The sequence below is a fragment of the Oryzias melastigma genome, linkage group LG6, assembly GCF_002922805.2.
Source record: "Oryzias melastigma strain HK-1 linkage group LG6, ASM292280v2, whole genome shotgun sequence".
NCBI lineage: Eukaryota > Metazoa > Chordata > Actinopteri > Beloniformes > Adrianichthyidae > Oryzias > Oryzias melastigma.
In genome coordinates this window covers 19,385,585-19,400,140 of record NC_050517.1, presented here as the reverse complement: position 1 = coordinate 19,400,140, position 14,556 = coordinate 19,385,585, and the positions used below count along the sequence as shown (strand labels likewise).

Genomic DNA, 14,556 nt, shown 5'->3' with positions numbered 1-14,556 from the left:
CTTCTGGTGGCCAATGGGATACATTTGATGTCAGAAGACAGAAACCTGGAATCACATATAAACGTCGCTATTTGTTAAAAAAAAAAATTGAATATTCCCAACATATAAGTTGCAAATTTTTGGTTCGGGTACACATAGAAAACCATTTTTATTATAAGTGGACAAAAACACTCAACCTAGATCTTTTTAATGGTGAAACTTTAAATTAACCACCAGAATTCTGTTGCCTGCAGATTCTAACACTAAAGTACTGTGCAGGATGCACCTCTGACCTAAGTATTTAACCCTTTTAAACACTTTGACAGCAGCTTAGAGGACCTACAACTAATTTTAAAACTCAAAGTAGAAGAGATGCGTGCTAAACTTGTCGAACCCACAATAAGGGCAAGTGGTTAAGAACAAACTGAAAGTGTGCCTTAAGATGACTTAAAGGGCACCAGACCGGGTGACCTCTGGTTACATTTCTACAAAGAAGCCACAAATCGTTAAGTTTTAATCCTTAACTGAGAGGAGACAGTCACAAGGTAAACAAAGCAACCCTGCAGACTATGAAGCTTCTGCTGGAGTACTATGCTAATCTACTGAGGCATATGGACACTGATAAATCAAATGATTTATAAAAAAAAAAATAAAAATCAAAGCCAACAGTAGCAGAGTTTCTTATCTTTATGGCCTTAAGCAAACCTGTTGGCCCGGATTACACTCAGTGCTACTGAAATATTGAGATTAGAACTGAAGACAGCAAGAGATGCTCTTCATATTTTGGACAATTATGACATTTTCCACTAAGAATAAAAGGCATAATTGATGCTTCAACACTTCAATATTTTAAATAGCTAAGTGTACAACCAGCGCCATGTTGATCGAATAAGTTAAGCCAAAGCTCCCTTAAGATTGCTTACCGCCTTTCTAAACCTGCAGGGATTTAAACGGCTAAAGCCTCTTCCCTCCCTGCAGAAACACGGATGATGCATAGCTCTTCTGTATATATATTTAGCATAATAAACATATTATTATTTGGATGTGTTGCTGGCAAAACAATACGAGAAAAAAAGGAAAGAAAAATGAGCGCCTGACAGCAGCAGTCCAAAAGGAAAGCAGCAAGTAGGACAGGAGAGCAGGGGCAGCCATTGCTCCCCATGAAAAGGTCTCGTATTCCGAATGGCTGACCTTGAGGAAAACTTTCCCACTGTCCCACGCAATGACACGGCAGCTGGAGCGCGCGCGACATCTATTTTTGGGTGATTTTATGGCAATTAAATTGGTAGGGAAGCCGCCGCGAGCGCAGCGACGAACACATTTCCGCAAAAAGCGTAAAAACGAAACATCCTTCCGAGTTACCAGAAGCTATTCCCCTTCTGCGTTTTTCTTATATAAACTGTTTTGCCGTCAGATTTTTTTAAGGGCCGCTGATGTTTCAATCCCAAACACCCGCACATTCATTTAGCTACTAAATGTCCTTTAAAGTTGAAACAGTGACAACAAAGACTAGTCGGATTTGTAGTGGAGGCCATTGTTTGTTTGTGGTTACTTTGACATATTTAATCAATCTAAACACCTAAATTAATTGATGCCATAAAGTGGGAGCCGTTTTGAGCATCGAGCTCAGAGAATAAAGGAGCCGCTAGCAGCATCCCGGGAAGCTAGCAGCTCAGTTTGGTTAGCATGGCTATGCTAGCCGCCGGCTTCCAACGGTCGACCGAATTCTCTACCCTCTACAGCAAGGTGACTTTGCATCATGTGATGACACGCCGCGCGAACAGCACTAAATACGAAAAACGTGAATACAAATATGAAGTTAGTGGTGAATAACAGCCCACAGGTCGGTGCCGGGTCTGCGGTCTCCCTCTTTCTCTCTCTTTTTTACTCACAGTTTCGCTGCTGCAAAGTCTGGCAATTTGCAGCCGGCGCGAGCACTGCGGGGTTTCTTGAAAACGCGGTCCCGGCGGCCCTCGACACAGAGGCGAGCACTTTCAGATACCCAGCCATGTCTGGATGACCCAAAATCACTTGGCGGTTAACACTCGACGGAACTCTGAGCGAATAAGGGACGATGTGCTCCGAGGATATCTGCAATATAGTCCCGCCGCAGCACCGCCCTTCTTCCCCCTCCCCGCCGGGACACGCTGAGCTTTACGTCAGAGTAGCACATCCATGATTTTGAGGGCAAACTGTCGCGTGCGTCTAGGGCGGGATGGACAGATGTGTGAACTTCCTCCACGCACGAGCACCCACATCTGTTTGTTTACAGAAATAATCCTGTAAATAAATGTATAATCATGGTTATCGATTTAACTTTAAACTTTCCCCTGCATTCTAATTATTATAATTTTACAGAGACAAACGAAAATATACTAATAAATTCAAACGTTGAGAGTTAAATAATGTTCATTTTTATTATTTTATTCCTCCCTTTAACTTGTGACAGCTTTATCACATACTATTTTCAAAATAATGAAAAAAATCCACTTTGATAACTCATACATTATTAGTATACAGCGTTATTACTGTTATTACTGTTATTAATATGCATTAATGAGCTTAGATGTTTATTTTTATTTGATGGATTTATTAGCAATTTGTCTCTCTTTCTTACTCACATTTGAATTATTCTATTTACCATTTTGAACACACAAGATTACATCTAATAATAGTAGACCTCCAAGAAATGAAAATTAAATTAAGTTACAGTCTAGCTAAACATTCGTAATTAATCTTACTGACATAATATTAAATAAAATGATAACAGTGAGGACATGGTATTATTTAAAACAAACAAAAAACAAATTAGCTCAATCTACAGTATTTGTTAGGGTAAAATGTCCATTTTGAAAAATCTTTATGCATTTTTTTTACTTGGAATATATCAATTATGGTACACAATTTCTTTGAATTAGCATACAGATAAAAAATATATACGTGGAAAAAAATATGCAAGCATTTAGATTTTATTAGCCAAAACCTTTTAGAGGCCTGGTAAAGTTAACAGCTTAGTTGGTAACAAAGTAAACATTTAAAAATATATTTATAACAATTTTTAGGCAAAATTTTTCAGAATTAATCTTGGTGCCTTGCCTTATTTAGCCAAATATGCAATGGGTGGCAGATTTAATTTCTTTTAGAATATCAAACTTGATGAACATTTTTGATACAAGTGCAACCTTAGCCAAGACTTTTCTATGTAATTTTTCTTATGTTGTCCTTTTGTACAATAGATATTAAACAAATAACAGTATTTTACTAGTTAGGGTTAAATAAATAATATATATATTTTTAAGTTTCGCAAAGGGTATATATTAAAATTAATACATTAATGAAAGAAAACTGTTAAGATCTGCCATCTTATCCCAAACAAAAAAACGTATCAGTGGCCATAAGTATGAAATCCACGAGATCCTAATTTTTCCACAGAACATGAGTATGGAAGTTATGTTCCAAAAACGTTCAGCAGAGGGCTCTCTAACTGAAGCAAGGCAAGCTTTCCATCCTGTGAGAAGGACTGGGGCATGTGCAGTGCAGTCACATGATAAAGTTGATGGTAAGCCAACAGACAGGTCACCTCTGCCATACTCTGTGTGCATATGAAGGTTATGTGATCATAAAAAGTAACAATTATGACTTGTAATACGATAAAAAATAAGTTAAGGCAAAATAAGATAAGAATATATGGCCTAAACAAAGTTTTTAAAAATATTTTTGTGATGGTCGGTTAACTTTTGGTCTGTTTAGCCTTTCTTTTCCATATAATGACAGATTGAAAAAAATAATAACAACAGTATTTATTGTGGGCAAAACAAAAAACTTTGTACATTCTTTTGACCACACTTATAGTCTGTTAACATGTCTGCATGGCTATATTTCCTCTCCTTCAGCTTTTCTCAGATGTCAGGCTGTAAACTCTAAGGTCAGATCTTTATATTTAGAACTTACCCAGACCACATCCTGGAGTTCTAAAGTTTGGATAGACAACATTTTCCTGCCTCACAGAGAAGTGTATGTCCACATTTTTATTAAAATACATAAATATGGATATAAGAGAAGGAACACATTCTCACTTGTAGCTTTAATCAGTTAGAGCTGTAATTACTTTCTTGTTTCCTTGTACAGATACAGGACTAGAACAAATACTGTTTTTAGTTCTTATAAGGAAAATATGCATAAAGTTAAAATAAATAAATAAAATAAAAATTTAAAAACAGCACAGGTGCGCAACGGCGCCCTCTTGTGGAACCACGAGAAATTTGATAACACAGTCCTAATGATACTGCAGTGACCTCTAGTGGAGAGTCATAGAACTTAACTGAACTTTTTTTCGAGAACAAGTAAAGAAAAAACGTCCCTATTTGTTTTAAAAAAGAAAACAAAGGAAAGTAATATAGATCAGAAAAACGTATTATTCTGTATATCTTGTGTTTTCATATGGTGTTGACATTTGGAACTCGATAGATTAATTTTCTGAAGAACTTTCTAAGATATTAGAACTTGTGAGCCTGTTTGTTATTTGGTTTTGTTAGATTCACAAATAGACTAACTATTTAATTATATTTCCGAAATTGAATTGCATCATGCTCATCAAAACTAATAGCTTAGTCATAGAAGTCTGAAAGAACGGCGGTTTGATGTGAAGATAAGAACAGTATATGGCACACCGAGTTTGATCAAAGTAAAACCAACAGTTTAATATCAGATTCGAACCACCTACCTGGACGTTTAAGTCTCAAAGTTTTTTTACTATTATTTTCTCCGGTGAGTGTTTAAGATTTTGTGCTTAAGTAACAATTCTGTGTTTAACAGACCTTGAAGGAGTCAACCAAAACATAGCAAACGCAGTTACATAATAGTTTTTCAGGAACCAATAGGATTCGTCTTTGAATTTAAAGAAGGCGGGACTTCCGGTGTTGCGCACCCTAACTCGGACGGATGGGCAGGGTTATCTAAGGTTTTTCTTGTTTTTCCTGTTTCTTGTTCTCATCATTTGGAGCTTAAAGCTTTTTGAACAGAATTTTTTTAACCCTCTGCAAAGCAGTAATTAAATTTCACAGCAATGGAGAAAACTATTTTACTTCAGTATCCGACAACTATCGCCGTGGTCACTCTGACAGGTAAACGAATGTGTACGAAGATCTGAAATCGTTAAATTCAACCATAACCCTTTTACAAAATCGTATGTCCACTTTCGTATAATTTGTGATGGTTTATTAAACAAACTAAATAAATTCGATAGATATATTTTTTATTATTGTTATTAGACATACGTTGGAACTTTATTTAAAGTTTTATGCAACTCTAAAAAATAATTAAATAGTTGCTGAATGGTTTAAAGGCGAATTTCGCTCTATTTTACTTACAGCAATACAGGGTGTTTTTCTTTTGGTAATTTACAACCTTAACCTTGAACACAGGGTCAAACCAATGGGTGCTTTACCTTCAAACTTGATGACTAACCTGCTGTTGCACGAGTCTTGTAGCTGCACATCTCTCTAGTTTTTAAAGTATTTTTGAGGGTTTTATCCTCATTTAAGAGCAGAAGTGCTGTTTCTGTTTTTGTAAATGTAGTTTTTTTGCACAGGAGTGGGCCTTTTTGCTTTGAAGAGATGGATGGCAGGCGGTGTGTGTCGCAGCAAAGTCAGACTGGATGGGAAAACAGTCCTCATCACAGGTGCCAACACCGGAATTGGCAAAGAAACTGCAGTCGATTTGGCTCAAAGAGGTCAGTCACTTACGTGGATTTTTCTCTAAAAAATTCTGGATGAATATAAATAATTGTGTTATTTGTGTTTCAGGTGCGAGGGTCATCATGGCTTGCAGAGACATGGACAGAGCCAACAAAGCTGCTGAAGATGTGAGGAAGAGAAGTGGTAACGGCAATGTTGTCGTCAAAAAGTTGGATTTGGCATCTCTGGAGTCAGTGAGACAACTTTCCAAAGAAGTTCTTGCGAGTGAAGAGCGACTGGATATTCTCATTAACAATGCAGGTAGACGAGGAAATCTCCATCTATTTAACTCTGATTAAAATTGTGTTTTTAACATAGACATTTTCTTATGACGAAGGACATATATAAAATAAATTAAGCTCAAAATAAATTGAAATTCGGAGTATTTGTTTTTTAAATCCTAGAAAAAGCTTGCAGTTGTGACGTAGAAACTATAATCGGCGGGCCACAAGCTTCCTGATCTGCTCTATTCTAACGCAGATAAATATCCATGTACGTCTTTGTTTTTCTCATCTCAACTGCCATCTGACTCAAAACTGTACTGCTCAACATTTTCTTTTTTCTTTTGGGTGTGAGGGTCTGTAAGCTAAAAGGAGATTGCTCAGTAATGGGTGATGGGAAGGGGAGATGGGGTTGCTCTGCACCAACTGTCTCAACTTGGAGGTGAATTTCTGATGAACTCCTGCCGCTTTGCATGAACTATGTTCTAGAAAACAACTGTTTTTTATTTTTTATTTTTGGCTTAAAGTGGCATAATCATAATTAAAAGACGGATAGAAACACTAAAGAGAGGATCGGAATGAGACTTTAAGCTCTATTTTTAATAAGAAATCAAATGTCTGCATGTTTCATTCTAGGCATTATGAGCTGTCCGCAGTGGAAGACTGAGGATGGGTTTGAGATGCAGTTCGGCGTGAACCATCTTGGCCACTTCCTTCTGACAAACAGCCTGTTGGATCTTTTGAAGAAGTCGACTCCGAGTCGGATTGTTAACGTCTCCAGCTTAGCACATGAAAAAGGTGCGTCAATTTAGTTTGAAAAGGTATTATGCAAAATGTGCAATGAGTTATAAAGATACCATTTGTGTTTGCACAGGCAAAATTTATTTTGACGACATAAATTTGGAGAAAGATTACCATCCTTGGAAAAGCTACCGCCAAAGCAAGCTAGCCAATGTCTTGTTTACAAGAGAGTTGGCCAAGAGGCTGCAAGGTACCATTTTTTATATTATTTAAAGTGTTTTCTTCAAATATTACCATAATCATTGACTAAATATCTTTTCATTCTCTCTTTTTTCACAGGAACTGGAGTAACAACGTACAGCCTCCACCCTGGAGTGATTAAGACGGAGCTTGGCAGACACTTCATGCCCACTATTTCCTTGTGGAAGAGGGTTTTGTTCAAACCTTTCAGTTTCTTCATCAAGTCTGCTTCACAAGGGGCTCAGACGACCATCTACTGCGCTGTGGAGGAAAAACTCCAAAACGAGAGCGGCCTCTACTACAGGTCAGTATCTGGGTGTCAATAAATAGACTGGAAAACCACTGGTGTGTAAGTGAGACACTACAACTCTTTTCTTCTAATGTCTCTTTCTTCAGTTTTTTAAATCACTGTAACTCATGAGTAGGTTGAACATCCATTCTGATCTAATTCCTAAGCTGCAGGTAATGTTACTAATTAAGCCATGGAACTTAATGTGTCATTAGATAGGATTTCCTCTCTAGTAGAAAGTGAAAATTCCTAAAACAAAAAAACAAAGTAAGGTGTCTAAAAAGCAATCTATTATAAAATTCTTAAAATTCCTTGTTCCTTGACATTTATTTCAACCAAAAAAATTGAATCCAAAAAGTTTCTAGACAACCTTCACCACCACTAGGGAGTTGATGCTTTTTGATGCTAGATTTTTGAATGATTTTAAAATCATTTCGGGAATTGTTTTTGAGATACATTTGCAATATTAAATGCATTATCAGAACTATTTCTAAACTGAATTGTTCATGCTAAAATCATATAATACAAATTTCGCTTTAACCTAAATTGATATAGGGTTATGAATGTGAATCCCTGGTATTTTTCATCATTTAGTCAATTTAAAAGTTAAATTTACTCCATAAAGTGATAGATTTCCACTCCATAAAGTGACACTATATAACAACTATAAATATAGTAAGACTGATATTAATCGTCTGCATTCTAGATTACTGCAATTCACTTCTTTCCGGTCTGCCGAACAAAACTCCCAATAAACTTCATCTGGTCCAGAACTCAGCTGGCATCATTTCACCATATCACCCCCGTCCTCCAGCAACTACACTGGCTACCCATTCATTCAGAATACAATTCAAACTCCTCCTTCTCACTTTTAAATCCCTTCCCAACCTGGCTCCTCCCTACTTCACTGATCTTCTTCATATTCACACTCCCTCCCGCTCTCTCTGGTCCTCAGCTTCTCTCTAGTTTAACGTACCCCCTGCCCGTCTGGTTACCATGGGGAGCCGAGCCTTCAGTCGCTCAGCCCCCAAAGTCTGGAACTCTCTTCCTCCTGACCTCCGTAATATCAACTCTTTTCCTTTATTCAAATCCAGACTCAAAACTCACCTGTTCAAATCTGCCTTTGCACTTTGACCCAGTACCCAATCTTCTGTCTATTGTTTTTATCGTGTCTTGCTTTCATGTGTACTATTTTATTATTTTATTGCTATTTTACTGTAAAGTGTCCTTGGGTGATTTGAAAGGCGCTTCAAATAAAATTGATTATTATTATTAAATACATATACAGGATTTGATCAAATTTCCAAATGTTTTGCTGGTAAAAACTGCACACACAGCTTTAGTTGTATTCCTGTGTTGAAAGTTGGAAATGAGATTTTAAAGTGTAGGGATGTGTTTGAGTAAAGAGATGGAGGGGTGGATGCAGCAAAAATTGAGTAATTTTGAGCTTATTTTCTAAAATGTGCAGAATTCCAGTTAGGGCAAAGGTTTGAGAATTTACCAGATAAAAAGAAAACACCAGGAAGCACGAGAGGCTTTGGGAGGGCTCTACTATGTCAAAGTGACACACACAAAGACAGCATATGATCTGAATGGATCCTCTGTAGACCGACCTGAAGACGGCGCTCCATCTGACCTGTGAGCTTTCACATTTAGATCAAGAGGAAGGAAGGAAAGACATCTGTAGTTCACAGTATTTCTGGAGGGCAGGGCGGTAGAAGCCATTACATGTGAAAAATAGACTTTTATACGTTATATTTATGCAATTGTTTCTCATTTAATTATTTTATTTTGAAATAAACTCCTTAATTGATTTAGGGAAATTAAACACTTGTATAAAAATATATGGGTTTATTTAAAATGGGTCTAAACTACAACAAAATGTAAAAAAAAATAAGTATGTTAATTCATGTATGAAGTTATAAAGTAAGATTATGCAACTAAACAGCCTAAACACCTAATTATTTTTTTTTTAATTCTGTTTCTAATTTAAATCAACATTAACCCCTCCTTTCCTCATGCATCATACCAGTGTATTTAAAATCCTCCCTGCAAACTAAGCAATTAAACGTCCTTTCAGTGTCGGGAGCTTTCTAATGAACATTAGTTCAGAGTTCACGACCCTTCAGATGCTGTTCTCCACAGGCTCACATGGGTTTTACCTTTTCCATTGGCCTATAATTACCTGGCTAGCTGCTAACTTTATCTAGAACCATTAAGGTAGAAGACAGAGGGTCTAACAAAGGTTTCTCAGCAGAAAATAGCTACCTGCTAAATGATGAGAGCACAAACGCCAGCTAGAAAATCAAAGCAATTATCTGAAATAGATTCAAAGGATGAAGGGGATTACGGAGATCCTGGATAAGTTACTATACCTGATCCACTTTATATTATGAAGATTACACAGAAGGTATTTAATGTAAAATTATATAGGAATATTGGTTATCTTATATACAATTATATTCAATACAGAAACTCTAACCACAGTAATGGGGGATATTTGGAGTTTATAAGTTCATATTTTTTTGCTTTAATGCTGAAATAACAAGTAGGACGCATCTAAATGCATAGACGAGTGCTTACAGCTGAAACTGTTGCTTTAGGATGCAAAAAAAAAAAAAAAACATTTTGAAAGAAGTCCTACTGCTAATTCTAGCTGAACATTTTAAACACATATAAAAGTATTTAGATGAATACATTTTGCAAAAGCTCCCAGATACAATGGTACATGCTGAATTACCTGAAGAAATTCAAACATAAAAAACTGCTATAAATGCATTAATATTCACTAAAGCTGCTTGAATAAATGCAAAACTATTTGGATAAATTCTAAATCTGGTTGTAAAAATGGCAAATTTAAAAGAAAAGTAAAAAAAAAAGGGATATCTAGAAAGGCTTTAATAAGGTAAATACTTACTTTATTATTTACTGAAGGTGTAAGAGCTGAATTGTTAAACATTTAGGTACGACTTCATATTTCAAAAACTATTCAAAGAAGCCGGTTTCTTTTGTAGAAGCCAAACATTTTGACACTAGAATGTTTGTAATGAAATGTTGACAATTGTAGGTGGACAAATGTGTACAGAAGAATCATAAAGGGCCATAACAGTATAATAAAGTATTAAAATAGAAAAAAACACTGCTTTAGTGTGGCTGATTACTAATTTTAACAAAATGCCTTTTATGTTTTCTTTTAAAAAGCTTATAAATCTGTTTTTCCCAATTGTCCGTTAATTTATGTCAATAACTCATTTTTATCACCTTTATAAGGGGGATTTCCGGCTGCTCAAGATTATGACCATTGAACAAACATTGTTTTATTTTCCTGTCGGTTGTCTTTGCTTTAACCCATTCCTATGACCGAAGGCCCAGGCCTAATTAAATCTTCTGCTGCGGTTGCAGTGACTGTGCTCCTAAGACTGCTGCCCCCCAGGCTCTGGATGACGAAGCAGCCAAGAGGCTGTGGGATGTGAGCGCCTCTATGGTCGGCCTGACTCAGTCGTAGACGCGTCGACGAAAGACGCCGGTGTCGTCATCACCAAAGGACTTTCTTTTTCACTCCTTCCATCGATTGTTGTCGATTGAGTTTCAGAAGAAAATTTAAAAAAAGAAACACCTTCATCCACAAGTGATAAACATTTATTTCAAATGTACAACAAACTACTTGCAAAAATACTATGGATAAAACTATGTTTCCTTCTTAACAAATCACTGCTTCACAGATAAGTGACATGGAAGCTGTATGATCTTTAGTTTGCGTGAAATGACATTTTTAATCAACAAATGTCTACGTGGAGCTCGGGCTCACATGACATTCACCTTTGCTTGGAATAAACCTATAAGGATTAAGTGTGCTTTGCTAACACCGCTAATGATTACGCTGTTATTCTCTTCCTCCTGGGCAATAAAGTCATATATCATAGTTTGTTCTTTTTACCTAATATTAAGGCATAAATATCTGTCATCTTGTTTCATAAGGGATGTTAAAATAAAACACATGTTGATTACATCAACATAAATCCAAATCATACAACAAATAAATCTTTTTATTCTATTTTTTGTGTTGGTTTCTTTCTCTTGAAGGCACTTTGTACACAGTTGCTACAAACAGTCACATTTCTTTTCCACTCAAAGCTACATCTCAGACAAAGGCACCATTCTTTTTTTTGTTTTGTTCTTTTTCTCTCCAGAAATGGTGCTAATTACATGTGCACAAAATGCACTCAAGTGGCCTGATGGCTACAGATGGACCCTGTATGTTTCCCTACGCGCTAAATGGTAAAAAGAGCTAGCTTAGAGGAAACGTACCAAGTCTTGGCATCTACATTCAAAGGTGTACGCGATATACAAGAGGTGTCGAGTACAAAGTTAATTCTCATGGTCGTTTGTCACACAGGGAAGAAATATATCTATATTGCTCAGTTTCACTTCTTCAGGACGCATCATTCAGCGTTAACCGAATCACCGCGTCCTGATTTACGGTTCTCCTCCCACAGTATTTGCTGCAATAGCGCCATCTAATGAGCCAGCTCTTCGAAATCCGAGAGCTGCTTCATCTGTTCCACTTGCATAGAGTGCCTTCTCACGAGCTTTTTCTTTGACTTGAGACCTCCTCTCTTTGGTGTGTTTGGTGCTACCGGAGCTATGGATCGGATTCCTGTGGCCAGAGGCGAGGAGGGCTTGTTGCTGGCGCCGATGTCGGGGATAGGAGGGTTGGGGTTGACGTTCAAAGGGGGTAGGTGGCCGGGACGGGTGTGGGAGATGTAGTCCAGGAGCAACGTGCCCGAGCCCCTCCGCTCCAAGAGGCCGGGCACCGGCCTGCGCGCGGTGCTGGGAGACGACGTGTTGGCGTTGCTGTCCAGAGATTCCCTGGAACTGGTGAGCAGCGCCAGCGGTGAGGTGTTGAGCTTCCTCCGCTCCACTGGGACTTTAGGAGAGTCTAACATGGCTGAGTCGGAGTAGAGCTGGGAGTCTGAGTCATAGTGATCGTTTCCAAGACGTCTGCGGTGCATTGTGTCTCTCAGGCTGATGAGGCCAGTGGTGCAGCTGGTGCTCTCCTGCTCTGTGGGCACGGTGCTGCGCCGAGCCAGTGGCTGGTGCTGGCCCAGAGATCTTTCATACGACTGTTTAGACGTCGGAGGAACTGATAATGAGGGCGTCATTTTGCAGGGCTGCTCGCCCACCAGGGGCAGAAGGCTGTCCTTGCCATCCACACTGTTTTGTCGTGATAGCGCTGACCTTTTACTCAGACATAGTCCGTTCACCCCAGCAACAACATCCTCATCAGAGCTGGCCTTTTTGCTCTCCTCATGGGCAGCGGCTGCAGCCAGGACGGAGGGAGCAATCAGCCCCCAGGGTTCTGATTGCAGCCGCTTCAGCTGAGGCAAACGCGCCCGCTTGGGGTTCGCCGGTCGGCGAGTCGGAGAAGTGGGTCCGTTTGTGAGCTTGGCAGCGACACTGGAGGACTTGATCTTAGTCTGGAAGCTGAAGACGGTGTTTTGTTGCTCTTGCTCAGATGCAGGAGATGCAGTAACGTTGATATCAGAAGGAGAAGCACAATAGTCTGAAGATGACCTCTCCACCAGCTCTGGAGACGGAGGGACGTTTAGATACTGTTTGGTAGTTTTAGTGCCTGATGGGGATTTGTCTGTAGTGATTATAATCACCTCTTTTCCTTTAGCTTTACATGCATCCAAGAGTAGTTTTAGTGTCTCCTTATCGTCTGCATTGATGGCGTAGACGAGAGCCGAAGCCCCGCTCCGGTCCTCCAGACTGGGATCGGCCCCGTTGCTCAACAGGTGATCCACCACCTCATGACCGGCTCTATGGATGCAGGCGTGCATCAGAGCTGTCCGGCCCGCCTTGTCCTGTATGTTGGGGTCTGCCTGGTTGTCCAGCAGATACTTGACCAGTTTGGACTTGCTCACACTCTGTGGGTCTGAGTGTGTTGACATGCAGGCCACCATGAGCGGCGTCTCCCCTCGTTCGTTGCTCTCATTGATGTACGCGCCTCCTTCCAGCAGGAGCCGGGTGAGTCTCAGGCGTTTGAGCCACACAGCCTTCAGGAGAGAGTTTCCGTCTGTGCGCAGCTCCAGAATATCAGCCATTTCCCAGCCAGTCACGGATCTTTTCAGCATTAACTTACAGCTCGAGGCCCTTTGAACAAATTGTGGAATTAGTTCAGCTTACATTACAAAATCTCATCATTAAAACTCAGTTTTGTTTGTTCAGCTTTTTTGCAAAATCATAACAACCAGCAGATGGCAGTCTGTTCCAACAAAAATCTAAATAAACAGAACTTCCTATTATTTCCTTGCAAAAGATGAGCTTAAATTCTAAAAAGCAGGATGAAAGCAGACTAAACTGATTTATTTACCGTCTTTATATGCCAAAAAAGCAGCATGGTGATCCCTGTTAGAGCCACAAAACTAATCCTGACCGAATCAGGTGGCGTTTTTACCACATAAAAAGATCAAATAGATATTTTATATAAGTTGCACCTTTCTAGATATGCATAAGTCATCCACAGGTGTGCAAACACTTTAAATTTCTAACAAATTATAACATTAACAAGAATATTGATCTTATTTAAGGTGGACAGACTTAAAGCAGTCGCATTTCTCCATTTTAAAAGTGTCAGGAATAAATGGTTGCATTAAATCAGCACTAGAGTCGCTGTCCTTGGTGCTGATTTCCTAAACTTGAAGATTGTCGCGTTTATTTTATTTTTTTGACAAATAAAATCCAATATATTTTAATTTAAGAAATTTAAGGGTGATGTAAAACTGCAGGAATCGTGCTTCCTTTTTCTATTTTTGTATTTTCTTTCGAGTGATATGAAACAGAATAATCTGAGAGATAATTAAAACAACGTTTAACTAATTAACTTAAACACATTTAAACTGTCTAATTACAAGACAAACTTGGAGGAATTGTTCTCTTACCTGGTCAGAGAAAAGATTCTCCATGTTCAAAGTACCCAGTGTCACCAAACAGGAATGGCATCGGTTTGTTTGGTGGAAAAGAAAAAAAAATCATCAAAAAACAAAGTTTATCTTTGCAATAATCTTATAATTTGGTGGTGGGGGGCTTCTGTCGACGCGTCCTAGTTTCGCTGAGCCGAACCTCTGTCACCATGAGCTGTGTGGCTTTTGTTACGCAGGCACGTCCAATGGGGAGTATTCCTTTGACTGCGCACTCAAGGATCACAACCTGGAGATGCAGCGGGTTATAAATAACTTAGTTTCTTGCTTGTTGAATGAAACGTGTGTTCTCTTGACGTCATAGTCGACCGAAATAAATTGCGTCTGATGAAAAACCTCTGTCCTGATCCGCAGCTCTTTCTGCGGGA

At 38.7% G+C, this 14,556-nt stretch overlaps 3 protein-coding genes across 3 annotated transcripts in view; 1 reads left to right on the top strand and 2 right to left on the bottom strand.

Moving 5' to 3' along the window:
- The window catches only part of idh2 (isocitrate dehydrogenase (NADP(+)) 2), a 10,896-nt gene extending 8,768 nt beyond the window's left edge, over positions 1-2,128 (bottom strand). The window contains exon 1 of the mRNA XM_024282647.1: positions 1,872-2,128. Coding sequence (XP_024138415.1) covers positions 1,872-1,989 — 118 coding nt within the window. The 5' untranslated portion in view covers positions 1,990-2,128. The remainder of the gene's footprint in view (positions 1-1,871) is intronic.
- Positions 2,129-4,892: 2,764 nt separating this feature from the next.
- si:ch211-107o10.3 (uncharacterized protein LOC407663 homolog) lies at positions 4,893-11,259 on the top strand. The gene is made up of 7 exons (XM_024282648.1): positions 4,893-5,102; positions 5,570-5,710; positions 5,784-5,975; positions 6,572-6,733; positions 6,810-6,926; positions 7,016-7,220; positions 10,608-11,259. Exons 1-7 carry the CDS (start codon positions 5,045-5,047, stop codon positions 10,708-10,710), a joined length of 978 nt encoding a protein of 325 aa, XP_024138416.1. The 5' UTR covers positions 4,893-5,044; the 3' UTR covers positions 10,711-11,259.
- On the bottom strand, positions 10,829-14,554 carry ankrd34c (ankyrin repeat domain 34C). The gene is made up of 2 exons (XM_024282646.2): positions 14,150-14,554; positions 10,829-13,361 (listed from the first exon to the last, which is right to left on the bottom strand). Exon 2 carries the CDS (start codon positions 13,340-13,342, stop codon positions 11,723-11,725), a length of 1,620 nt encoding a protein of 539 aa, XP_024138414.1. The 5' UTR covers positions 13,343-13,361; positions 14,150-14,554; the 3' UTR covers positions 10,829-11,722.
- Between the last annotated feature and the right edge of the window lie 2 nt (positions 14,555-14,556).

Coding starts and splice junctions, on each gene's coding strand:
- si:ch211-107o10.3 (XM_024282648.1), top strand. CDS start 5,045: ATGGAGAAAACTATTTTACTTCAGTATCCGACAACTATCGCCGTGGTC. Junction 6,734..6,809: donor CAGCTTAGCACATGAAAAAG/GTGCGTCAATTT, acceptor GTGTTTGCACAG/GCAAAATTTATTTTGACGAC. Junction 7,221..10,607: donor GAGAGCGGCCTCTACTACAG/GTCAGTATCTGG, acceptor CTGCGGTTGCAG/TGACTGTGCTCCTAAGACTG.
- ankrd34c (XM_024282646.2), bottom strand. CDS start 13,342: ATGCTGAAAAGATCCGTGACTGGCTGGGAAATGGCTGATATTCTGGAG.